The sequence below is a fragment of the Somniosus microcephalus genome, chromosome 28 (assembly GCF_052327205.1).
Source record: "Somniosus microcephalus isolate GS21.2 chromosome 28, FLI_Smic_1.0, whole genome shotgun sequence".
NCBI lineage: Eukaryota > Metazoa > Chordata > Chondrichthyes > Squaliformes > Somniosidae > Somniosus > Somniosus microcephalus.
In genome coordinates, this window is record NC_141014.1 from 44,307,073 (window position 1) to 44,334,379 (window position 27,307).

General features: G+C 51.2%; 1 protein-coding gene across 1 annotated transcript in view; it reads left to right on the forward strand.

Moving 5' to 3' along the window:
* Positions 1 to 6,199: 6,199 nt before the first annotated feature.
* Positions 6,200 to 27,307, forward strand: part of LOC147099707 (galanin peptides-like) — a 28,008-nt gene continuing 6,900 nt past the window's right edge. Inside the window, exons 1-4 of the mRNA XM_085969344.1 lie at positions 6,200 to 6,308; positions 9,616 to 9,696; positions 10,439 to 10,493; positions 13,817 to 13,915. Coding sequence (XP_085825470.1) covers positions 9,616 to 9,696; positions 10,439 to 10,493; positions 13,817 to 13,915 — 235 coding nt within the window. The 5' untranslated portion in view covers positions 6,200 to 6,308. The remainder of the gene's footprint in view (positions 6,309 to 9,615; positions 9,697 to 10,438; positions 10,494 to 13,816; positions 13,916 to 27,307) is intronic.

Genomic DNA, 27,307 nt, shown 5'->3' on the forward strand with positions numbered 1-27,307 from the left:
CTCCATCCCTGAACCTCCATTACTCTCCAACCCTGAACCTCCATCACCCTCCAACCCTGAACCTCCATCACACGCCAACCCTGAACCTCCATCACCCTCCAACCCTGAACCTCCATCATGCTCCAACCCTGAGCCTCCATCACTGTTCAACCCTACACCTCCATCACCCTGCAACCCTACACCTCCATCACCCTCCAACCCTGCACCTCCATCACCCTCCAACCCTGAACCTCCATCACACTCCAACCCTGAACCTCCATCAGTCTCGAACCCTGAACCTCCATCACACTCCAACCCTGAACCTCCATCACCCTCCAACCCTACACCTCCATCACCCTCCAACCTTACACCTCCATCACCCTCCAACCCTACACCTCCATCACTCTCCAAACCTGCACCTCCATCACCCTCCAACCCTGCACCTCCATCACCCTCCAACCCTGAACCTCCTTCACCCTCCAACACGAACCTCCATCACTCTCCAACCCTGAACCTCCATCACCCTCCAACCCCAAACCTCCATCACCCTCCAAACCTGCACCTCCATCACCCTCCAGCCCTGCACCTCCATCACCTTCCAACCCTACACCTCCATCACCCTCCAACCCTACACCTCCATCACCCTCCAACCCTGCACCTCCATCACCTTCTAACCCTACACCTCCATCACCCTCCAACGCCATCACCCTCCAACCCTACACCTCCATCACCCTCCAACCCTGCACCTCCATCACCCTCCAACCCTGCACCTCCATCACCCTCCAACCCTGCACCTCCATCACCCTCCAAACCTGCACCTCCATCACTCTCCAATTCTGCACCTCCATCACTCTCTAACCCTGCACCTCCATCACCCTCCAACCCTGCACCTCCATCACCCTCCAACCCTAAACCTCCATCACCCTCCAACCATGAACCTCAATCACTGTCCAAACCTGAAACTCCATCATCCTCCAACCCTGAACCTCCATCAATCTCCAACTCTACACCTCCATCACCCTGCATCCCTGCACCTCCATCACTCTCCGACCCTGCACCTCCATCACCCTCCAACCCTGAACCTCCATCACTCTCCAACCCTGCACTTCCGTCACTCTCCAACCCTGCACCTCCATCACCCTCCAACCCTGCACCTCCATCACCCTCCAACCCTGCACCTCCATCACTGTCCAACCGTGAAACTCCATCACCCTCCAACCCTGCACCTCCATCACCCTCCAACCCTGAACCTCCATCGCCCTCCAACCCTGAACCTCCATCGCCCTCCAACCCTGAACCAGCATCACCCTCCAACCCTGAACCTCTATCACTCTCCAACCCTGCACCTCCATCACCCTCCAACCCAGCACCTCCATCAACCTCCAACCCTGAACCTCCATCACCCTCCAACCCTGCACCTCCATCAACCTCCAACCCTGAACCGCCATCACTCTCCAACCCTGCACCTCCACCACCCTCCAAACCTGCAGCTCCATCACCCTCCAACCCTACACCTCCATCACCCTCCAACCCTGAACCTCCATCGCCCTCCAACCCTGAACCTCCATCACCCTCCAACCCTGAACCTCCATCACCCTCCAACCCTGAACCTCCATCACCCTCCAACCCTGAACCTCCATCACCCTCCAAACCTGAACCCCCATCACCCTCCAACCCTGAACCTCCATCACTCTCCATCGCTGAACCTCCATCACCCTCCAACCCTGTACCTCCATCACTCTCCAACCTTGAATCTCCATCACCCTCCAACCCTGAACCTCCATCACTCTCCATCCCTGAACCTCCATTACTCTCCAACCCTGAACCTCCATCACCCTCCAACCCTGAACCTCCATCACACGCCAACCCTGAACCTCCATCACCCTCCAACCCTGAACCTCCATCATGCTCCAACCCTGAACCTCCATCACTGTTCAACCCTACACCTCCATCACCCTGCAACCCTACACCTCCATCACCATCCAACCCTGCACCTCCATCACCCTCCAAACCTGAACCTCCATCACACTCGAACCCTGAACCTCCATCAGTCTCGATCCCTGAACCTCCATCACACTCCAACCCTGAACCTCCATCACCCTCCAACCCTACACCTCCATCACCCTCCAACCTTACACCTCCATCACCCTCCAACCCTACACCTCCATCACTCTCCAAACCTGCACCTCCATCACCCTCCAACCCTGCACCTCCATCACCCTCCAACCCTACACCTCCATCACCCTCCAACCCTGCACCTCAATCACACTCCAACCCTGCACTTACATCACCCTCCAACCCTGAACCTCCATCAATCTCCAACTCTACACCTCCATCACCCTCCAACCCTGAACCTCCATCACCCTCCAACCCTACACCTCCATCACTCTCCAACCCTGAACCTCCATCACTCTCCAACCCTGCACCTCCATCACCCTCCAACCCTGCACCTCCATCACCTTCCAACCCTGCACCTCCATCACCCTCCAACCCTACACCTCCATCACCTCCAACCCTGCAGCTCCATCACTCTCCAACCCTGCACCTCCATCACTCTCCAACCCTGCACCTCCATCACCCTCCAACCCTGCACCTCCATCACCCTCCAACCCTACACCTCCATCACCCTCCAACCCTGAACCTCCATCACCCTCCAACCCTGCAGCTCCATCACCCTCCAACCCTGAACCTCCATCACCCTCCAACCCTGAACCTCCATCACCCTCCAGCCCTGAACCTCCAGCACCCTCCATCCCTGAACCTCCAGCACCATCCAACCCTGCACCTCCAGCACCCTCCAACCCGACACCTCCATCACCCTGCAACCCTGAACCTCCATCACCCTCCAACCCTGAACCTCCATCACTGTCCAACCCTGAACCTCCATCACCCTCCAACCCTACACCTCCATCACCCTCCAACACTACACCTCCATCACTCTCCAGCCCTGAACCTCCATCACCCTCCAACCCTACACCTCCATCACTCTCCAACCCTGAACCTCCAACACCCTCCAACCCTACACCTCCATCACCCTCCAACCCTGAACCTCCATCACCCTCCAACCCTGAACCTCCATTGCCCTCCAACCCTGAACCAGTATCACCCTCCAACCCTGAACCTCCATCACTCTCCAACCCTGCACCTCCATCACCCTCCAACCCAGCACCTCCATCAACCTCCAACCCTGAACCTCCATCACCCTCCAACCCTGCACCTCCATCAACCTCCAACCCTGAACCTCCATCACTCTCCAACCCTGCACCTCCACCACCCTCCAACCCTGCAGCTCCATCACCCTCCAACCCTACACCTCCATCACCCTCCAACCCTGAACCTCCATCACCCTCCAACCCTGAACCTCCATCACCCTCCAACCCTGAACCTCCATCACCCTCCAACCCTGAACCTCCATCACCCTCCAAACCTGAACCTCCATCACCCTCCAAACCTGAACCTCCATCACCCTCCAAACCTGAACCTCCATCACTCTCCGTCCCTGTACCTCCATCACCCTCCAACACTGAACCTCCATCACCCTCCAACCTTGAATCTCCATCACCCTCCAACCCTGCACCTCCATTACTCTCCAACCCTGAACCTCCATCACCCTCCAACCCTGAACCTCCATCACACGCCAACCCTGAACCTCCATCACCCTCCAACCCTGAACCTCCATCACGCTCCAACCCTGAACCTCCTTCACTGTTCAACCCTACACCTCCATCACCCTGCAACCCTACACCTCCATCACCCTCCAACCCTGCACCTCCATCACCCTCCAACCCTGAACCTCCATCACCCTCCAACGCTGCACCTCCATCACCCTCCAACCATGAACCTCCATCACCCTCCAACCCTACACCTCAATCACCATCCAACCCTGCACCTCCATCTCCCTCCAACACTACACTCCATCACCCTCCATCTCTGCACCTCCAGCACCCTCCAACCCTGCACCTCCATCACCCTCCAACCCTGAACCTCCATCACCCGCCAACTCTGCACCTCCATCACTCTCCAACCCTACACCTCCATCACACTCCAACCCTGAACCTCCATCGCCCTCCAACCCTGCACCTCCATCACCCTCCAACCCTAGACCTCCATCACCCTCCAACCCTGAACCTCCATCACTCTCCAACCCTGTACCTCCATCACCCTCCAACCCTGCACCTCCATCACTCTCCAAAGCTGCACCTCCATCACCCTCCAACCCTGCACCTCCATCACCCTCCAACCCTGAACCTCCATCACCCTCCAACCCTACACCTCCATCACCCTCCAACCCTGAACCTCCATCACCCTCCAACCCTACACCTCCATCACCCTCCAACCCTGCACCTCCATCACTGTCCAACCCTGAACCTCCATCACCCTCCAACCCTGCACCTCCATCACCCTCCAACCCTACACCTCCATCACCCTCCAACCCTACACCTTCATCACTCTCCAACCCTGCAACTCCATCACCCTCCAACCCTGAACCTCCATCAATCTCCAACCCTGAACCTCCATTACTGTTCTACCCTGAACCTCCATCACCCTCCAACCCTGAACCTCCATCACCCTCCAACCCTACACCTCCATCACCCTCCAACCCTGAACCTCCATCACCCTCCAACCCTGAACCTCCATCACCCTCCAACCCTGAACCTCCATCACCCTCCAACCCTACACCTCCATCACCCTCCAACCCTGCACCTCCATCAATCTCCAACCCTGAACCTCCATCCCCCCCAACCCTGAACCTCCATCACCCTCCAACCCTGAACCTCCATCACCCTCCAACCCTACACCTCCATCACCCTCCAAACCTGAACCTCCATCACCCTCCAACCCTGAACCTCCATCACCCTCCAACCCTACACCTCCATCAATCTCCAACCCTACACCTCCATCACCCTCCAACCCTACACCTCCATCACTCTCCAACCCTGCACCTCCATCACCCTCCAACCCTACACCTCCATCACCCTCCAACCCTTCCCAAGACCTCACCTTGTGATTTCACTGATATTTTCAGATTCTTCCTGTTACCATTAATCCATTTTCTGTGTTTTTATTTTGGGATAACTATGATGTTTCCATGGTTACCAGTCCTGGTACTTGTCTATTTCCTTTAAACGAACTGGATTTAATATATATTTTTTATTACTTTCTAAAATATGAAGGCTCTTTTCTCTGATTTTCTTTTTCACATTCTCCTTCTTCCTTTATTGCTCTTTTTGCTTCTTTTCCTCTGTTTAACCATTTGATTTTAAAGATCCTTTTTTCTCAGTTTTTTACTGTTTTATCTTTTTTCTGGGATTTTTATTTTCTATTTCCGTTTGTGTTTTTGTTTTCTTCCCTTCATTCGGTTTCTCTGCCTCAGTTTCTCCAGATCTGCTTCCTTTCGCTGACTTGCACCTTCGCCACTTCCCATTTGGTTTCATATTTTAACTAAACTCTCTGCCTTCCACATTCCGCCTAACTCTACTTTGCCATTCAGGATCTTTGTGACGACTCTGACACATTTTGACACTGATCCTCATCCTCCTCCTTACTGAAAAAAATATTTAAAAAAGGCACTTTAAAAAAGGCATTTAAAATAGTCACTCTCCTGTTAACCTCCAGTATGAAGATGAGTCAATTATCAATAATTACCTCCATTTTCCTGACAGAAATTATAGCTGAAACGTAGCACATGTTTTAATGAAAAGCCTTTTATGCTTCTCAAAATCTGGTTGCATTTACGTGAAGAGAAAAAAAAATGCGGACGTTAATTTTTTCCTACAAATAAATAGGCTTCCCTCCGTCTCCCCAAACACTCGCACACCGACCCTCGGAACTCGCCGCTCGCAATCCCCAGCTACTCGCTAGACTACTTTTTGAAACAATTGTTCAACAAATCCCCTCATTTTTTGTGTAATTCTTTCAAACTTCAGAAAAGAAACGTCAAGTTTTTACTTCGTCTGCATCAAGGTAAAATAATTTGAAATATTTGAATATTTATGTGGGAAATGATTAATTGTTGTTCTTGGCACCAGGCAGGCATTGTGTGTATCGGCGGCACCAGATTGCTAGTGACAGGATCCGTGCAAGTAGTGAGCAGTGTGCATGAAGTGTGCACAAGTCTGTCTGGGGGAGGAGAAAGTCTGGGGCTTTGACTGAATAATTGGAAAGTCAGCTGATTTTATGGGCTTGTGAGTTGCTGCTTTTCTCCGGAGCCTGATTAATATTGGGAAATCTCCGTAAGGAGCGGAGAGTTCAAAGATTTGCCCGTCAGCTGTAGACGCTGCCGTCGCACCGGTTGTTGGGATTCCAATCGGTTTTGGTGCCAGTTACAAGTTAGTGTCAGGTGTCTCCCAGTGAAGTCTAACTAATGATCGACAGGAGGTCAACCGGTGGCCGCGAATTTCCTCGCTCCCGCTCCGCCACCATAACCACCAATCAATCTCTTTCCACAGCCTTTCCTCCACCGATCAGGAGCAGCTGTGAGCAAACAGTTGACCAAAGAGACCCCCCCTCACCGTACACCCTCACCGTACCCCCTTCACTGTACCCCCCTCACCATATCCCCTCACCACACCTCCTCACCGTACCCCCTCACCGTACCCCTCACCGTATCCCCTCACCGTACCCCTCACCGTATCCCCTCACCGTACCCCCCTCACCGTACCCCTCACCGTATCCCCTCACCGTACCCCCCTCACCGTATCCCCTCACCGTATCCCCTCACCGTACCCTCACCGTATCCCCTCACCGTACCCCCCTCACCGTATCCCCTCACCGTACCCCCCTCACCGTATCCCCTCACCGTATCCCCTCACCGTACCCTCACCGTATCCCCTCACCGTACCCCCCTCACCGTATCCCCTCACCGTATCCCCTCACCGTACCCCTCACCGTATCCCCTCACCGTACCCCCCTCACCGTACCCCTCACCGTATCCCCTCACCGTACCCCCCTCACCGTATCCCCTCACCGTATCCCCTCACCGTACCCTCACCGTATCCCCTCACCGTACCCCCCTCACCGTACCCCTCACCGTATCCCCTCACCGTATCCCCCTCACCGTATCCCCTCACCGTATCCCCTCACCGTACCCCCCTCACCGTATCCCCTCACCGTATCCCCTCACCGTACCCTCACCGTATCCCCTCACCGTACCCCCCTCACCGTATCCCCTCACCGTACCCCCTCACCGTACCCCCCTCACCGTACCCCCTCACCGTACCCCTCACCGTACCCCCACTCGCCGTACCCCTCACCTTATCCCCTCACCGTACCCCCTCACCGTATCCCCTCACCGTACCCCCCTCACCGTACCCCTCACTGTATCCCCTCACCGTACCCCCCTCACCGTATCCCCTCACCGTACCCCTCACCGTATCCCCTCACCGTACCCCTCACCGTATCCCCTCACCGTACCCCCCTCACCGTATCCCCTCACCGTATCCCCCTCACCGTATCCCCTCACCGTACCCCCTCACCGTACCCCCCTCACCGTACCCCTCACCGTACCCCCACTCGCCGTACCCCCTCACCGTACCCCTCACCGTACCCCCTCACCGTACCCCCTCACCGTACCCGCTCACCGTATCCCCACACCGTACCCCTCTCACCGTATCCCCTCACCGTACCCCCACTCACCATGCCCCCTCACCGTACCCCCTCACCGTACCCCACACTGTATCCCCACACCGTACCCCCCTCACCGTACCCCCTCACCGTACTTCCTCACCGTATCCCCACACCGTACCCCCCTCACCGTATCCCCTCACCGTACCCCCACTCACCGTATCCCCTCACCGTATCCCCACACCGTATCCCCTCACCGTACCCCCACTCAGCGTATCCCCTCACCATATCCCCACATCGCACCCCCTCACCGTACCCCCTCACCATACCCCCCTCACCGTATCCCCTCACCATACCCCCTCACCGTACCCCCTCACTGTACCCCCTCACCATACCCCTCACCGTATCCCCTCACCATACCCCCTCACCGTGTCCCCACACCGTACCCCCTCACCGTACCCCCTCACCGTATCCCCTCGCCGTACCCCCCTCACCGTATCCCCTCACCGTACCCCCCTCACCGTACCCCCTCACTGTACCCCCCCTCACCGTACCCACCTCACCGTACCCCCTCACCATACCCCCTCACCGTACCCCCTCACCATATCCCCTCACCGTATCCCCACACCGTACCCCCCTCACCGTAGCCCCTCACCGTACCCCCCTCACCGTATCCCCCTCACCGTACCCCCTCACCGTATCCCCACTCACCGTACCCCCCTCACCATACCCCCTCACCGTATCCCCTCACCGTACCCCCCTCACCGTACCCCCCCTCACCGTACCCCCTCACCATATCCCCTCTCACCGTATCCCCCTCACCGTATCCCCCCTCACCATATCCCCTCACCGCATCCCCCCTCACCGTATCCCCCCTCACCGTATCCCCTCACCGTATCCCCACTCACCGTATCCCCCCTCACCATATCCCCTCACCGTATCCCCCCTCACCATATCCCCTCACCGTATCCCCCCTCACCGTATCCCCCCTCACCCTCACCGTATCCCCCCTCACCGTATCCCCTCACCGTATCCCCACTCACCGTACCCCCACTCACCGTACCCCCACTCACCGTACCCCCACTCACCGTACCCCTCACCGTACCCCCACTCACTGTACCCCCACTCATCGTATCCCCTCACTGTACCCCCACTCACTGTACCCCCACTCACCATACCCATTCACCGTACCCCTCTCACCGTACCCCCCTCACCGTCGCTGGTGAATGCTGAGAGCCTCTCCTAGATTTATAAACTTTAAATCAAAACCACTAACTGATTTAAATGAGAAATTGAAGCCGATGGTGTGTTTTCTTTGATTAGCAACACTTTTAAATGAAAGAGTGCATTGACAATCGCTGTGAGCTCAGTCACATTCCTCGTGTGTCACACAGTTCAAGGTCTGACCCAAACCTCAGGTGACCTCATTTTAATGCAGACATACAAGCTTTGCGGAACACCTCCGTTCAGTCCGTAAGGGGGACCCTGAGCTTCCGGTCGCCTGTCACTTTAATTCACCGCCCCATTCCCACTCAGACCTCACTGTCCTCAGCCTCTTGCATTGTTCCACTGAAGCTCAGCGTAAGCGCAAGGAACAGCACCTCCTCTTTTGATTAGGCACTTTACAGCCTTCCGGACTCAACATAGAGTTCAACAATTTCAGATCACAACCTCGGCCCCTGTTACATTTTTACTTATATTTTTTATCCACACCTTTGTTTTGGCCCTTTCCCCCCCCTTTTTTTCTCTCTCCCACATGGCAGCTGTCTCCCATTCTGCCAGCGCATTTCACACCTAATCTAGAGCCGTCTTTTGTCTCCACTAGTCCTATCACCATCTCGCCTCATTTTCAATACCTCTTAATGTCTCTTCACTTCTCTTTTGTTCTCTCCCAGCCCCCAAACTGGCCTTTTAATCTGTTTCATTTCCTGAGCTTTCTCAGTCCTGACGAAGGGTTTTGACCCGAAACGTTGACTCTATTTCTCTCTCCACGGATGTTGCCTGGCCTGCTGAGTTTTTCCAGCATTTTCTGTTGTTATTTTACAAGTTAATATTCTTTTTTTCTCTCTCTAGATGTTTAAAGGCAGGACCCTGATCTGTATGTCTTTGATCCTTTGTGGCTTAGTGACCGAATGTTTTGGATTAGTTATCATGGTAATTATATTTATTCTTCAATGACGAATTGACGGGACTGAATTTGAGTCACTGCTTGGGGTGGGATCGAGGCTTGAGAATGTTGGGAAATGGGAATCCTTTCTCACTTTGTCCTCAGTGACAGGTCCCAGGTCAGGTGTAGAAATAATCACAGAGGGTCTGTAACTTCCCAATTACTCCGACAGGGCATCTAAAGCTCTCCCCGTCTCAAGATCCCAGTGAGATATTCTGGCCTCGATATTAAACTACACCTTCGCTGCCTCCCCGTAAGTACCGGGGTATCTATCTGGCTTGGAATTCACCGTGCTCCCAGGTTACCTCCATTGCCAGCAGAGACGCCCAGGGGCGAGTTGATTGTTTTAATCATGTGGGACCCTCACTGTGAGATTAAAGATTTGTGCTCTCTCACTCACTCACTCACAAAAGCTGATGTGTTATGTGCCCTCTGTTTGGAGGTGGTCTCGCTGTGGCGAGAGGCCACTGTGAAGAGGGGTCACTCTGTGGAGGTTCTCTTCAGTGTAGAGCTGGTGTTTCTGTAGAAGTGGTGAGGGGTCTGTCTGTAGAATGAATCTCCTGTCAGGTTGGGCTCTGTCTAGAGGATGCATCTGCTTTTTAATCACAGACCTGCAGGCTGTGTTGGTGCAGCTGAAAAGATTCAGTAAATTAATGATGGAAAAGACAGAAAATTATGTCTCTTAGAAAACAAAATGAGAAACTTTAACCTGTAAAACCTATTTTTCAGCCTAAAGACAAGAGAGGTTGGACATTGAACAGCGCGGGATATCTGTTAGGCCCACGTGAGTAACAGGGTCACTGCCTCGGACCCAGACTCAATCATCCTTAAACATTGCATGGGCGAACCTGCACAATCTGCTGCTCGATAATTGCGTCCTTAGAACTCGAAGCAAGAAAAAAAGAGAAAGCTTGTATTGATATAACAACAACTTGTATTTATATATCACCTTATTGTGTCTTCAGAACATGTCAAACCATTTCACAATCAATGAATTCATTCTTCTGGAATTTTTTGAGGATGTAACTGGTAAAATAGATAAGGGAGAACCAGTGGATGTGGTGTATTTGGACTTTCAGAAGGCTTTTGATAAGGTCCCGCATAAGAGATTAGCGTGTAAAGTTAAGGCACATGGGATTGGAGGCAAGGTATTGACTTGGATAGAGAACTGGTTGGCAGACAGAAAGCAAAGAGTTGGAATAAACGGGTCTTTTTCCGAGTGGCAGGCAGTGACTAGTGGGGTACCGCAGGGATCGGTCCTAGGACCCCAGCTATTCATAATATATATTAATGATCTAGATGAGGGAACTAGATGTAATACCTCCAAGTTTGCAGACGACACAAAGTTGGGTGGACATGTGTGCTGTGAGGAGGATGCCGAGAAACTTCAGTATGATTTGGACAGGTTGGGTGATTGGGCAGAAGCATGGCAGATGCAATATAACGTGGATAAATGCGAGGTTATCCACTTTGGTGTCAAAAACAGGAAGGCAGATTATTATCTGAATGACAATAGATTGGGAGAAGGGGAAGTGCAACGAGACCTGGGTGTCCTTGTGCACCAGTCACTGAAGGTAAGTATGCAGGTGCCGCAGGCGGTTAAGAAGGCAAATGGTATGTTGGCCTTCGTAGCAAGAGGGTTCGAGTACAGGAACAAGGATGTCTTGCTGCAGTTGTACAGGGCCTTGGTGAGACCACACCTTGAGTACTGTGTGCAGTTTTGGTCGCCTTATCTGAGGAAGGATGTTCTTGCCGTGGAGGGAGTGCAGCGAAGATTCACCAGGCTGATACCTGGGATGGCAGGACTGATGTATGAGGAGAGATTGGGTCGATTGGGCTTATACTCGCTGGAGTTTAGAAGAATGAGAGGGGATCTCATTGAAGCTTATAAAATTCTGACAGGACTGGACAGACTAGATGCAGGGAGGATGTTCCCGATGGTCGGGGAGTCCGGAACCAGGGGTCACAGTCTAAGGATAAGGGGTAAGCCATTTAGGACTGAGATGAGGAGGAATTTCTTCACCCAGAGAGTGGTGAACCTGTGGAATTCTCTACCACAGAAGGCAGTGGAGGCCAATTCATTAAATATATTCAAGAAGGAGTTTGATATATGTCTTAAGGCTAAAGGGATCAAGGGATCTATCGGACCAAATGCTGGAATATGGGATTAGATTAGACAGGGCTTGATGGCCGGCGCGGACACGATGGGCCGAAGGGCCTCTATCCGTGCTGTATAACTCTATGACTCTATGACTCTATATGGGGAGAAGGCAGAGACAGGGTACTGAATTTGGACGATCAGCCATGATTTCGTTGAATGGCCTACTCCTGCTCCTATCTTCTATGTATCTATGTATCTATGAAGCATTGTCAGGTAGGAAAATGTAGTAGATCCACAAAGAGCGGAGGTGAATGTCCAGACAATCGGCTATTTGTGGTTGTGGTTTTCAGGCTCGGACACCAGGAGAGATTTCTGCCCTTTAAATAGTGCGATGCCCTGAGGGTCTTGGATTCTCACTATAAACTGCCCGTCCAACCCTTTCCGCGCTGCACTGAACCCTGATGGTTCCTGAGTGAGCATAGCATGTTGTGACTCTAAAGCCAGAGTGCTGCCAGTGAGCCACACTAAACTATTGCAAAACACTAAATACTGCGGGTGTTGGAAATCTGAAATATAAACAGAAAATGCTGAAAACGCTCAGCAGGTTCAGCAGCGCCTGTGGAGTCAACGTTTCAAATCGATCCCCAGGATCCTGCTGTTGTATGTTTGAGGGCAGGAAGGCTGGACACTCGCTGTATGAGTTAATGCTCCGTGTGTCTGGTTAGAGGTCTTTGTTTATGATTTTATTTTAATTTTACTTCCCTTGATTTGAAAGTTTTAAGATGTGTTTGGGAAATTCCCCCTTTGATTTGAGACAGATTTTGTTCTGGCCCTTTCAGGTGTTGCAGTTAGGAATAGGGTTGGTCCAGACAGGCTGGGAGCAGCGTCCCCGAGGGGCAGACACAGTAAGATTCGCCTCATCGCTTCTGTCCAGGGCAAAGAATGAATGAGCAAAGGCTGACTGCAGCCCAGCTCACTGCATTACTGGAACTAAGGTGTCAATTCCCGCCATGATGCCGTGTTTCCTCTTCGGACAGTAACATGATCTCAGTCTGATCATTTACAGAAGATAGAACCAATTGCCGTTTCATTTCTAAAAGATCTTACAGTTGCCACAAGATTAGAAAGGAATTAAACTTTGTGTTGATCGGCCCTGAAAGTTAATGGCCCCGATTTATATCTCCCGGGCCTGAGGAAATCCGGTCCCCGGGGGAGGGGCAGTTAAAATGGGGGGTCCGTCCCAGCACCTGACCAACGGGAGCTTTACATCACAGGCGGCCCCCTCCCCCTCCCTCCCCCTCCCCCTCCCTCTCCCCCTCCCTCTCCCCCTCTCTCCCCCTCTCCCCTCCCCCTCTCCCCCCCTTGACCCCTCTCCCCCTCCCTCTCTCTCCCCTCCCTCCCCACTCTCCCCCTCTCTCCCCTCTGCCTCTCTCCCCCCTCTCCCTCCCCTCCCTCTCCCCCTCTTTCTCTCCCCCTCTCTCCCCCTCCCCCTCTCTCCCCCTCCCTCCCCTCCCTCTCTCTCCCCCTCTCTCCCCCTTCCCTATCTCCCCCTCCCTCTCTCCCCACTCACCCCCTCTTTCCCCTCTGCCTCTCTGCCCCCTCCCTCTCTCTGCCCCCTCCCTCTCTCCCCCTCCCTCTCTTCCCCCTCCCTCTCTCCCCCTCCCTCTCTCCCCGCTCCCTCTCTTCCCCCTCCCTCTCTCTGCCCCCTCCCTCTCTCCCCCCTCCCTCTCTTATCCCAACTGCTGGTAAGGGGAAAGGTATTTTCTGGGAATAAAAAGAAAAACTTTGCAAATGCTGGAAAATTGAAATAAATGCAAAAATTCCTGTAAAAACACGTCTGGCCCCATCAGCAACTCAAAAGTGAAAAGTCTGGTCACCACTTGGTGTAGTCCGGGAATGAGCGGATTGTATTTGATACATTCAGTGAGCGGGAGACGCTGCGTGTTATCGGGGGAGACGCTGCGTGTTATCGGGGTGATTGAGCTGCTTATGTCCTTTCTTTTCAGACGCTGCGAATGGTCACAGGTCCCTGAGTGACAAGGGGGGTCTCGCGGGGAAGAGAGATGCCTTCGATGACAATTATAATTCAGTTGGAGCAAGTTTCAGTAAGAATGCTTGATCATATTGTGACTGTGCCTTTGTAGAGGTGCATGTGTAATAGAGTGGCTCATCGCATCCACTGCCTATAACCCCCAGTGTGGGCACCAGTGGGCAGCAGCTGCCCTGCAGTGACTGTACTCACGGGGTTGGGCGGAGGGCTCAGAGGGAGACCCCCTGTGTGGGGGTGGGTGGGTGGGGGGGCGACCCCCTGTGCGGGGGTGGGTGGGTGGGGGCTGTTGAATCCGTGAAGGTTGAAGTATGGTGTCCTTCAATAAATCGACAGAGACTGCAGAGGAACAATCAACAGGTGTTTACTGGATGAGGGTTACTCTAAAACTAAAGTACAGATCCCGACTCAGGGTTTATATACAGGTGTGGTCACTGCCGGTACTACAGTATACAGGAGCTGTAAAAAGTAGTTCTCCCCTTAAAAGGTACATACACTACAATTCCTCCCCTTTTAGATTAACAGTACCATAACATTCATTTAACAATTAACACTTTTAACATGCAACATTAACGGCAAATAGTCCATTTATGAATTCAGTCTTTGGGGCGGCTTCCTGATCCTTTCTGGATAGCGCCTTTCCTGAGTGTCTTGCTCTTGGTGCGGAGGCGATTCTGGCCCCCTGTCGTCGGTTGGTTCATCAGCTTCCGATGCTACTGTTTCTGGGGTAGATGCTACCGATATGTCGGGTTCATCACCAGGCACGTGAGACCTGGGGTTGACTCGTTCCTGTGACTCTAGGATCTGGTCGACATGGCGTCTCACAATGTTCTCCCCAACATCCACTGTGTACATTAGTGGCCCCTGCCGTGTGCATATCGTTCCTGGTTGCCATTTCTCTGTTTGGTAGTCGCAGGCCAAAACTGGTTGCCCTACATTGAAGCTCCTTGTCGGCTTCTCATGGATGTGCTGGAATTGCTGACTCTCAACATCTCTTCGTACATTTGGTCTGAGCAAATCCCGATGAGATCTCAACCTTCGGTTAAAGAACATCATGGCCGGGGTCTGGTTGGTGACTGCATGTGTCGCATTTCTGTAGGCTAACAGGAAATTGTCCACCTTATGCTGCAGTGGAATGTCGTCATCGCACATGGCCCTTACTGCTTTTTTAAAGGTTTGTACGAACCTCTCAGCCAATCCATTGGTGGCTGGATGATATGGGGTGGAGGTGTAATGCCTTACCCCATTCCTTTTCATAAATCTTCGAAACTCTTCGGACACAAACTGTGGTCCGTTATCAGAGCAAATCTGCTCTGGCAAGCCGTTCCTGGCAAAGATGGTCCGTACGACTGCAATCGTTTTCTCCGTGGTGGTGGAGGACATTTTGATCACCTCAGGCCACTTCGAGTGCGCATCCACAGCTATTAAAAACATTGAGTCCATGAATGGACCAGCAAAATCAATATGCACCCGTTGCCATGGAGATGAGGGCCACTCCCATGGGTGTAGAGGGGCATGTGGTGGTGCATTTTGGACCTTCTGGCATCCTTAGCAGCTCTTTGTCAGGTCCTCGATTTGCTGATTGATCCCCGGCCACCACACATAAGCCCTAGCAAGGCTTTTCATTTTCACCCCTCCCAGATGGCCTTCGTGAAGCTCATTGAGCACTCTCTCCCTTAACTTGGGTGGAATTACCACTCGGGATCCACACATCAAGGTCCCCTGGCATACTGACAGCTGTTCTCTTCTGGATGAGAATGCTGGCAACAGTGAGTCACCATGTGCTGGCCATCCGTTCACCATCAAATCATATACCCGAGACAGTGTCGGGTCATTTCGGGTCTCCTTCTCTATACCAGCGTTAGTTACTGGCAAGCATTCAATTATAGTCGAATGAAATATTTCGACAGGATCCACTGCTGGTGCTTCCTCTGCAGTAGGCAGTGGCAGGCATGATAGTCCATCAGCGTTTCTATGCTGTTTCGTGCCCTTATATTCGATATCATATTGGTGCGCCCCTAGAAAAAGGGACCATCTTTGTAGCCGTTGCGCAGTCATCACCGGAACGCCCTTCTTTGGGTTAAAGATGGAGACAAGTGGTTGGTGGTCAGTCAGCAAGGTGAACTTCTGCCCGTGCAGATAGTGGTTGAACTTTTTCACTCCCCACACTAGGCTGAGGGCCTCCCTGTCAATCTGGGCGTAGTTACGCTCGGCTGAGGTTAGTGACTGAGACGCAAAGGCTACTGGCCTCTCCGAGCCGTCCGGGAATTTGTGCGACAGCACCGCTCCAATGCCATAGGGTGATGCATCACACGCCAGCCGAATTGGTAGTGCTGGGTTGAAATGAGCCAACACCTCTTTTGATGTGATCAATTCTTTGCACTTCTGGAAAGCTCGTTTACATTCGTCATTCCACTTCCATGATACCCCCGTTTGCAGTAGGGTGTTCAGTGGGTGTAGAACTGTAGACAAATTCGGCAAGAACTTATGGTAGTAGTTCACCAACCTGAGGAACGACCTCAGTTGTGACACATTTTCCGGTGCTGGAGCCTTGACTACTGCCTCAATCTTTTTAGGGGACTTATGTAACCCCTCTTCATCAATAACGCGGCCATAATACGAGATCTGCTTCTGGAAAAACTCGCATTTGTGGCGATTAGCTCGGAGCCCATAATCCTTCAATCTAGTGAGCACCTGCTCCAGGTTGGCGAGATGATCACTGTCATTTTCGCCCGTGACCAGGATGTCGTCCAAATAACACTGGGTCCCTGGAATCCCTTGCAGGACTTGATCCATTGCCCTTTGCCAAATAGCCGGAGCTGATGCTACCCCGAACACCAGCCGGTTGTATTGGTAGAGACCTTTATGAGTGTTGATCGTGAAGTACTGTTTCGAGGCTTCTTCTACCTCCATTTGCAGGTACGCCTGGGCCAGATCAATTTTAGTGAAGCGTTTCCCTCCAGATAGCGAGGCAAAAATATCTTCAATCCGCGGAAGCGGATATTGTACAGTGTGAAGGACTGGGTTCACTGTCACCTTAAAGTCCCCACAGATGCGAACCTTCTTTGGTTCCCCAGGCGTATTACTCAACGACCTCTTCATTACAGGAATGATGGGTGTAGCCCACTCGCTCCAGTCCACTTTGGATAGTACTCCTGAACGTTCCAAACCTTCCAGCTCTGCTTCGACGGCTGGGCGGATCGCATAAGTCTGGACTTCAAAAACTTTGGGCTTGCATTTTCCTCTATTTTGATCATTGCTGTTATGCCTTTTAGTGTTCTGAGTCCCTCCTGGAACACTTCTTGTGCGTCAGTTAGCATTTTTGACAGTCGTCCCGGTGTGACGTCGTCATCCTTTTTGGCATCTACAGTCAGTGCTTGTATGGAATGCCAATCTAGCTGTATCTTCCGGATCCATTCACGCCCTAGTAGTGGCGGTCCTCCATCTGGCAATACATATATGTCCATTTTTGGTGTTTCCTTGCCGTTGTATATCACGTTCACCCTTATTTTTCCTTTGGGGTAGACTTTTTGCCCCATGTACGTCTTCAAGACAATCTCTGTATCTCTCAAGGGTATATGTGAGAATAGCCGTTTGTAGTCCCTTCGGTTTATGACTGTTAGGGCTGATCCTGTGTCCAATTCCATTTTCAATTGGACTCCGTCTATCTTGAGCGTGACCCAGATAGTTTGGTGATCCTCCATTTTGATTACATGATGTAGTTTCAGACAACCCAGCTCCTTGCTTCCGGAGTCTGTATCACTTTTCTGTTCGTCTGAACTACTCTCCGTCACCTTATGTATCTTTTTGTACTTCTCCTGTGGAGATTTCTTGCTGCTGGTTTTCTTTCCCGACCTGCAGACACTTGCTATGTGTCCTACTTTTCCACACTGTCTGCACACTTGGTCCTTGAACCAACAATCCTTATGGTCGTGTGTTGTTCTGCCGCAGCGATAACACTTCACTGCTCCATATGACATTTCATTTGTGCCATATTCTTGCGATCTTCGTTGTATCTCTGCAGTGCCCCGTGCGGCTGCTTCGTGTGATACTGCCATGCTGAAAGCCTTGTCCAGCGTAAGATCCTTTTCTGATAGAAGCCGTTTCTGGGTTCCTTCACTTTGAAGCCCACACACAAACTTGTCCCTTAAAGTATCTGCTAGTCCTGTTCCAAACTGGCAGTGTTTCGATAGTTTGCAGAGTTCCGTTAAATACTCAGCATTACTTTCATCTTTATGCTGGTTCCTTTTGTGAAACTTAAATCTTTCTGCTATCAGCAGCGGTGTGGGGTTTAAGTGGTCCTGTAGGATTGCCACTATGCTTTCAAAATCCTTTTCCACTGGCTTCTCTGGGGTTATTAGTGTTAAGTCTGTGTGTTATAGTGAGAATTACTACACAGACCACAAGAGTAAATTTTAACAGGTCTTTACTAGTCGAAGGTCAGGGCTGAACTTCCCAATAAATCATTACACAGCACTTATATACCGGTGTGGTCACCACCGGTATTACAGTATACAGCAGCCAAGATAAAGTAGTGCAACCCTTAAAATAGTTCTCTTAAAGGTGGAACGGTTACATACACTACAATCCTCCCTTTTTAGCTTAACAGTATATATATTCCCCATTAAACATAACATCATAACATATATACACAACTTCATGTAAAAACAGTTCACAGATTCAGTCTCTGCGGAGGCGCCTCCTGCGCCTCCTGACTCGGTCCGGATAACGCCTCAGTGGTGTAGTAGTTCTCGGTGGTGTAGTAGGTTCTCGTTGCTGGGGTGACTCATCTAATAGTCCTTCACTGGACTTAACAGCTTGAACTTTCGTAACTTCAGAACCAGCATTGCTGACTTCTAAAGGCTCGAGTACCTTGGGAAGTTTTTCTACTTCCAGACTGATTTGGCTCAGTTCGGAGGGACCACGTGCGTGACCTGGTAGGGGTGATAATGGTTCAGATGAGTCATCATCTTCTGCTTCTTCTCTATTGTCTTCTATTTCCTCCATCACTTCAGCTTTTGCCTCTGCCACCAATCCCCTGAGTGGCTTATTACTGCTGACACTGCTCACAAAAGGGTGCTCTTTCTTCTTAGCTTTCAACTGATCGATGAATTTGACATATTCCCTTTCTTGCTCAGCTTTGATTCGTTTGGCCTCATCACGCAGACGGTTTGTGTGTTCCTGCTCCATTTTTTCAATCAGCTGCTTCTGCTGTCTTCCCAGATTCTCCAACTCTGTGTCAAAGAACTTTTTCTTTGCATTCATCTCTTGCTCAAAACGGCGAATCATTTGTTCTAATTGCTGTTGTAGTTTGAGATTGAGTTGAGTTCGAGCCCGGTGTTCCTCAGAAATGTGCATGTCTGTAGACTGGACATACTCAGAATTCTCTGTCAAACTATGTTGTTGTTGTTCAGTGGAATTCTGTTCTGATACTTTGTTCTCTTCTGAAGCATTTATGCACTCCTTCGTTTTTCCATCATTAGTCTGCAAGTCCATTTTAGACTTGTCTTTTGCACATGGGCTGGTCTTACCATCATCAGTTCCAGAGTCTGAGCTGATTGTCTTCACCGAGTTCTCACTCTCTTCTTTGTCACTGTCACTGCTGCATATGCCCTCATCCAATATTCTGGACAATCGTTCAGGTTTGACATCTTTTATTCCGGAATCTACTGTTATTGCTTTTAGGGAGTGCCAGTCCATATTTATTTTCCTGATCCACTCCCGTCCCAGAAGTGGTGGACCTCCCTCAGGTAGTACATATAAGTCCATTCTTTGGTGTTCTTTGCCCTTGTGTATCACCTTGACTTTTATCTTTCCGATGGGGTATACTCTTTGCCCCGTGTATGTCTGCAATACTATCTCCGTATCCCGTAGGGGAATATGTGTGAATAACCTTTTGTAATCTTGCTTATTCATGGCCGTCAACGCCGATCCGGTGTCCAATTCCATCTTCACTTGGACTCCTGCTATCTGCAGTGTGACCCAGATAGTTTGTCGGTCAGCTTCCTTACTCACATTGTGAATTCTCAGACTACCCAGTTCCTTGCTGTTGGAGTCTGAATCCGAATTCTGTTCATCCGAACTCTTCTCAGCCACCTTATGTACCTTTCTGCACTTTTCCTGCGGTGACTTTTTGTTGCTGGTCTTCTTTCCTGACCGGCATACTTTAGCTATGTGACCAAGCTTGCCACATTTTCTACATTCCTGGTTTTTAAACCAGCATTGGTTCTGATTGTGTGTTGTCTTTCCACAACGATAACATTTCGTTGTACCCAAAGCCATTTGATCTATGCTGAGTACCGCTGCCTTCAGCTGCATTTCCGCAGTGCCTCTCGCTGCGGCTTCGTGTGATGCTGCAATAGTGACAGCCTTATCAAGTGTAAGATCATTCTCTTCAAGCAGCCGCTTTTGTGTTCCTTCTTTCGACAATCCACACACGAATTTGTCTCTCAGTGCCTCTGTCAGACTTTCCCCAAACTGACAGTATTTCGCTAGCTTACGCAGTTCAATTAAATACTCCGCGTTGCTTTCCTCTTTCAGTTGCGTTCTCGCATAAAATTTAAATCGTTCCGCTAACATCAGCGGTGTGGGGTTCAAATGATTTTTCAGGACAGCAACAATTTTAGCGAAAGTCTGATCCGCCGGTTTAGCTGGTGATAGAAGATGCTTCAATAGCCCGTATGTCTTCGCACCCATTGAGTTTAGTAAGGTTAGTGCTTTATCTTCATCTGATATTTTATTTGCCTTACAATATATCTCTATGCGTTCTACATACGTGGCCCAATCTTCAACATCGGGATCGAAATCGTTGATGTTACCACGCTTCGCCCTCCCCAGCGGTTTTCCAAATCGTGCCTCCCAGCCCCTCTTGCAGTCCGGTCCTTTCCCCCGGCTGCGGCTGAGTTCTCCGCGGTTTTTTAAAAATTTTCTCCCGCGCCTTACGCTGACCCGGTCGCTGCGCCTCGCGGCCTCGGTAGCTGCCCGGCCTTTTTCACCGGTCACGGTCGAGCTCTCTCTCGACGCTGTTGCGTCTCCCAGCCCGCTTGCAGCCCGGTCTTTTACACCGGCTGCGTTTGCATTCACCGCGGCTCCCGTGCCTTACGCTGCCCCAGTCTCAGCGCCTCTGGCCCCGACTTCTGTCCGGCTCTTTTCCCCGGCCGTGGTCGAGTTCTCTGCCCTTATATCCTCCGTTTTTCCCTCCCCTACTTCACAGCCAACGTGGCCGACTTGCTGCTCGTCGCTGATCGGCTTACCCACCACCGTGATAGAAGGGATGATCACTGCCTGTTGCTGATGGAAGGCTTTGTGTCAGAATTCTTCCTTTGCTCTGCAGACCCGAGTCTTTTCTCAGCAGAATGATGAGGGCGGATGCCTCTTCTCGACGCCCGTTAAACTGCCTTGGATGTATCTCTGCCGCAGGGTAAGATCGTACTCGTCGCCACTGTTAAGTCTGTGTGTTATAATGAGAATTATTACACAGACCACAAGAGTAAACTTTAACAGGTCTTTACTAGTCGAAGGTCAGGGCGGAACTGCCCAATAAATCATTACACAGCACTTATATACCGGTGTGGTCACCACCGGTATTACAGTATACAGCAGCCAAGATAAAGTAGTGCAACCCTTAAAATAGTTCTCTTAAAGGTGGAACGGTTACATACACTACAATTAGGTTTTGCAGTAAGCAGTACGATTTTGCACCCATGGAATTCAACAATACCAGTGCTTTCCTGGCATCTGGCACTTCATTCGCCTTGCAGTACACTTCTACACGTTCTATATATGTTGCCGAACCTTCGACTTCATTGTCGAACGCTGTGACACTGCCACCCTTCTGCATCCCTGGGTGTGGTTAGACTGGCTAAAAATGGCGTCTCCCACGCTCTCCCTTCTTCTCCGCTGGCTCAAAATGGCGTCTCCCGCGCTTCTTTCTTCCCCTGCGGACGCTGCTCAGCCCTTGAAACCCAGGCCGCGCTCTGCGCGTTTTCCCTTCTCTCATTGACGCTGCTCGGTCTTCAACCCTGGCTGCGCCCTGTGCGCTTTACCCTCTCTCTTAGCCCGTCGACGCTGCTCGGCCTTTTTCTGTGCCGTCGGTCGGCTCCAGCCGCTGCCATCCGGGAAGGGTCTGTGCCGTACCTGCTGCCAGCCCGCTGTGCTGGATCATCTCAACTGGGGAACCAAGCCCAGCTCTCCACAGCCTCCTCTGCGATGTTCAAGCCCTCTCCGGATGGTCAACGCCCGCACTGGTGGAATCGGCCGCCTTCTACAGAGTTGCAGGTAGGTTCGAATCGACTCGTCGCCACTGTTGAATCCGTGAATATTGATGTATGGTGTCCTTCAATAAATCGACAGAGACTGCAGAGGAACAATCAACAGGTGTTTACTGGATGCAGGTTACTCTAAAACTAAAGTACAGATCCCTACTCAGGGTTTATATACAGGTGTGTTCACTGCCAGTACTACAGTATACAGGAGCTGTAAAAAGTAGTTCTCCCCTTAAAGGTACATACACTACAGGGGGGAGACCCCCTGTGCGGGTGGGAGGGAGACCCCCTGTGCAGGTGGGAGGGAGACCCCCTGTGCGGGGGGTAGGTGGGGGGGAGACCCCCTGTGCGGGGGTGGGTGGGGGGGGAGACCCCCTGTGCGGGGGGTAGGTGGGGGGGAGACCCCCTGTGTGGGGGTGGGTGTGGGGGGAAACCCCCTGTGCGGGTGGGAGGGAGACCCCTGTGTGGGTGGGAGGGAGACCCCTGTGCGGGGGTGGGTGGGAGGGAGACCCCCTGTGCGGGTGGGAGGGAGACCCCTGTGCGGTTGGGAGGGAGACCCCCTGTGCGGGTGGGAGGGAGACCCCTGTGCGGGGGTGGGTGTGAGGGACACCCCCTGTGCGGGTGGGAGGGAGACCCCTGTGCGGGTGGGAGGGAGACCCCCTGTGCGGGTGGGAGGGAGACCCCTGTGCGGGGGTGGGTGTGAGGGGAGACCGCTGTGCGGGTGGGAGGGAGACCCACTGTGCGGGGGTGGGTGGGGGGGAGACCCCCTGTGCGGGGGTGGGTGGGGGGGAGACCCCCTGTGCGGGGGTGGGTGGGGGGGAGACCCCTGTGCGGGGGTGGGTGGGGGGAGACCCCTGTGCGGGTGGGAGGGAGACCCACTGTGCGGGGGTGTGTGGGAGGGAGACCCCCTGTGCTGGTGGTTGGAGGGTGGAGGGGGACCCCCCTGTGGGCAGTCGAGGCCCAGCCTGTAACATTAAACTTTAAAAACTCCAAAACTTAAAAGATCCCCCAATCAATGGATCAAATCAAAGCTCTGCAGTCCTGCCATATCCTGTCATGAATGGTGGTGGAGCATTAAACTAACGGGAGGAGAAGGCTCCATCAATATCCCCATCCTCAGTGATGGTGGAGCCCAGCACGTGAGTGCAAAAGACAAGGCTGAAGCGTTTGCAACCATCTTCAGCCAGAAGTGCCGAGTGGATGATCCATATCGGCCTCCTCCTGAGGTCCCCACCATCAAATCAACATCACGTGATATCAAGAAACGGCTGACTGCACTGGATACAGCAAAGGCTATGGGCCCAGACAACATTCCGGCTGTCGCGCTGAAGACTTGAGCTCCAGAACTAGCCGCACCGCTAGTCAAGCTGTTCCAGTACAGCTACAACACTGGCATCTATCCGACAATGTGGAAAACTGCTCAGGTATGTCTTGTCCACAAAAAGCAGGACAAATCCAATCCGGCCAATGACCGCCCCATCAGTCTACTCTCAATCATCAGCAAAATGATGGAAGGTGTCATCAACAGTGCTATCAAGTGGTACTTACTCACCAATAACCTGCTCACTGATGCCCAGTTTGGGTTCTGCCAGGACCACTCGGCTCCAGACCTCATTACAGCCTTGGTCCAAACATGGACAAAAGAACTGAATTCCAGAGGTGAGGTGAGAGTGACTGACCTTGACATCAAGGCAACATTTGACTGAGAGTGGCATCAAGGAGCCCTAGTAAAACTGAAGTCAATGGGAATTCGGGGGGGGGAAACTCTCCACTGGCCGGAGTCATATCTAGCACAAAGGAAGATGGTTGTGGTGGTTGGAGGTCAATCATCACAGCCCCAGGACATCACTGCAGGAGTTCCTCAGGGCAGTCTCCTAGGCCCAACCATCTTCAGCTACTTCATCAATGACCTTCCCTCCAACATAAGGTCAAAAATGGGGATGTTTGCTGATGACTGCACAGTGTTCAGCGCCATTCACAACTCCTCAGATAATGAAGCAGTCCATGCCCGCATGCAGCAAGACCTGGACGACGTTCAGGTTTGGGCTGATAAGTGGCAGGTAACATTCGTGCCACAGAAGTGCCAGGCAATAACTATCTCCAACAAGCCAGCGTCCAACCACCGCTCCTTGACATTCAACGGCATTACCATTGCCGAATCCCCCACCATCAACATCCTGGGGGTCACCATTAACCAGAAACTTAACTGGACCAGCCACATAAATACTGTGGCAACAGAGCAGATCAGAGGCTAGGTATTCTGCGGTGAGTGCCTCACCTCCTGACTCCCCAAAGCCTTTCTACCATCTACAAGGCACAAGTCAGGAGTGTGATGGAATACTCTCCACTTGCCTGGATGAGTGCGGCTCCAACAACACTCAAGGAGCTCGACACTGTAAAGTCTGTGGGTTGTGCAGTTAATAAATACACAGACTTCAGAAGTAACAAACAAACAGGTCTTTACTATTCGAAGGTCAGGGCGAATCTGCCCCAGCAATCCTGCCACAACACTTATATACTGGTGTGGTCACCATCGGTATTACAGTATACAGAAGCCAAACAAATAGTGCCACACCTAAAGTAGTTCTCTTAAAGGTGAACGGTTACATTCAATAGTTCCCTTAAAGGTAGACGGGTACATACACTACAATCCTCCCTTTTTAGCTTATTACTTACAGAGTCCCCGTTAAACATACATATCTTCAACTTCCTATAAAACAAATTACAGATATAATCTCGGTGGAGTCAATGTCATATAAAACAATTTACAGATATAATCTTGGTGGGAACAGTTCACAGGTTCAGTCTCTGCGGAAACAGTTCATAGATTCAGTCTCTGATCTTGACTCGTTCCAAACAACATCTCTTTGGTGTAGCCGGTTCACATGGCTAGCGTGACTCCTCCATAGCCTTTTTCTTGACGTAACAGCTTGAACTTTCATCCTGTTGAACCAGCAGTGCGGACTTTTACAACCAACTGGCTGTCTTGATATTTTCCAGTTTTTCAACTACTTTAGTTCCTTTCGTAGTGTCCCGCCTGAGATGGTAGAAGTGCTAATATTTTAGACAGTTATTATCTTCTGCTTCTTCTTTTTCTTTTCTGCCTTTTTGACACTCTCGGAGCTCCTTTCTCGGCTGCCAGCTGTAGCGCCACCAACTCTCTATGTTCCTTAGACCTTAAGTGCTTCATCCGGATTTCAGCACTTTGGGAGTTTTCATCACAAACTGAGCAGACCAGATCCTCGTAATATTCAGTGTCACTCAACAGGTCATGGTAATATTCGGGGTCGTCCTGAGTTAGGCCAGTGAGAGGCCCTTCTACTTCCTTCTTATCCATCTGGATGTTAGCCGGCGGTGGTTCCTTCCCTAACCATCTTTCTTGAAAAGACTTCTTCAAACATTCATATTCATTCCGCTCTTCCGGGGATGTCTGCCATTCCTTCACTACTGGCCTCATTTGTGAGTTCAATACCTTCCCTTCCATCGGGTACTTTGGGTTTAAGCGCTCGAAGAAGTTGCGCCTTGATGTTCTCTAACTCCTGTTCAGGGGCCATTCCTACAGTCTCTGTGATCCTTCCAGTTGCCTTTCCTTCCACTGCCCGGATTCCTAGTTGAATATGTTCTTCAAGTTGTTGAACCTCGGCCATTGCCGCCTCATATTTGTCCTGGGTTGCCTTCAATAATTTAATGAGTTCTTGGACATCTTGAATTTCATGTTCTGCTATGTCTTCCACCTCTAATTTTTCATCGATGGATGGAATCTCTACCGATGAGTCTGTCTTGGCCTGTAGCTCATCAAACATTTCCTGCAGCCTTTGTAATTCTCGCTCATGTTCAACCTTTAGCTGTTCAGATGCTTTCACTAAAACTAGCTTTTCGGAGGTTGCCGAATTAACCCCTTCCAGGATTGTAGTCTGGGCCTGTTCATACTGTTCTTTCAACTTGTTACACTCTGCTTGCAACGAGTCGTAGAGATGAACTGGGATAAAATCCTGGCTTCCTGAAGATTCCTCTTCCTTTGATTCGTTCTGTAAATATTCTAGTTCCTGAACAGCATCAGGGGAATGTGATTGGTATTTGGCCACGATGGCTCTATGGTCGCTCTCTGCTTGAGCTAGCTGTCTCTGTTGTCTTTCCAGGTTCTCCCATTCGGTGTCCCAGAACTTTTCCATATTTTTCATCTCTTGTACGAGACGGTCACTCAACTGTTCTAATTGTTGTCGTACTTTGACATAAGTTTGAGTCCGAACTCGGTGTTCTTCCGTCGTGGATGAATCCTTTGCTTGAACAGGCTCAGAATTCTCTGTCAACCTGGAGTTCTGCTCTGCAGCTTTATTCTTCTTGGTAACATAAGTCCTTCTGCATTTCTTCGTTTCCTTCCCCATCGTCGGCAAGTCCCTTTTAGCCTTGTCTTCCATATTTGAATTGGTCTTATCGTCATCCATTTCAGAATCTGAGCTGATAGCTTGCACCGAGTCCTCCCTCATTATGGCTTTTAGGTAATGCCATTCCATATCTATTTTCTTAATCCACTCCCGTCCTAGAAGTGGTGGTCCTCCTTCAGGTAATACGTACAAGTTCATTCTTGGGTGTTCTTTACCCCTATCTCTCACCTTGACTCTTATTTTCCCCACGGGGTATACGTTATACCCCGTGTATGTCTGTAATACGAACTTGGTATTTCTTAAAGGTGTGTGAGAGAATAGCCGGTGGTAGTCCCTTCGGTTGATGACTGATAGAGCTGGTCCAGTGTCCAGCTCCATCCTTACTTGGACTCCAGCTATTTTTAGTATGACCCAGATGGTTTGTAGATCCGTTTCTTTACCCACATTGTGGATTCTCAGACTACCCAGCTCCTGGTTGTTTGGGTCTGAGTCTGAATTCTGTTCGTCTGAACTCTTCTCAGCCACCTTGTGTACCTTGTTGTACTTTTCTTGTGGTGGCTTCCTTTGATTGTTGGTCTTCTTCCCTGACCGGCATACCTTCGCGATGTGACCCAGTTTGCCACATTTCCTACACTCTTGGTTCTTAAACCAGCATTGATTCTGGTCATGCGTTGTCTTCCCACAACGGTAGCATTTTGTTGTGCTTGAAGTAATTTGGTCCACCCCGAGTGCCGCCGCCTTTAGTTGCATTTCCGCCGTTCCTTTCGCTGCGGCTTCGTGCGATGCAGCTATAAGGACAGC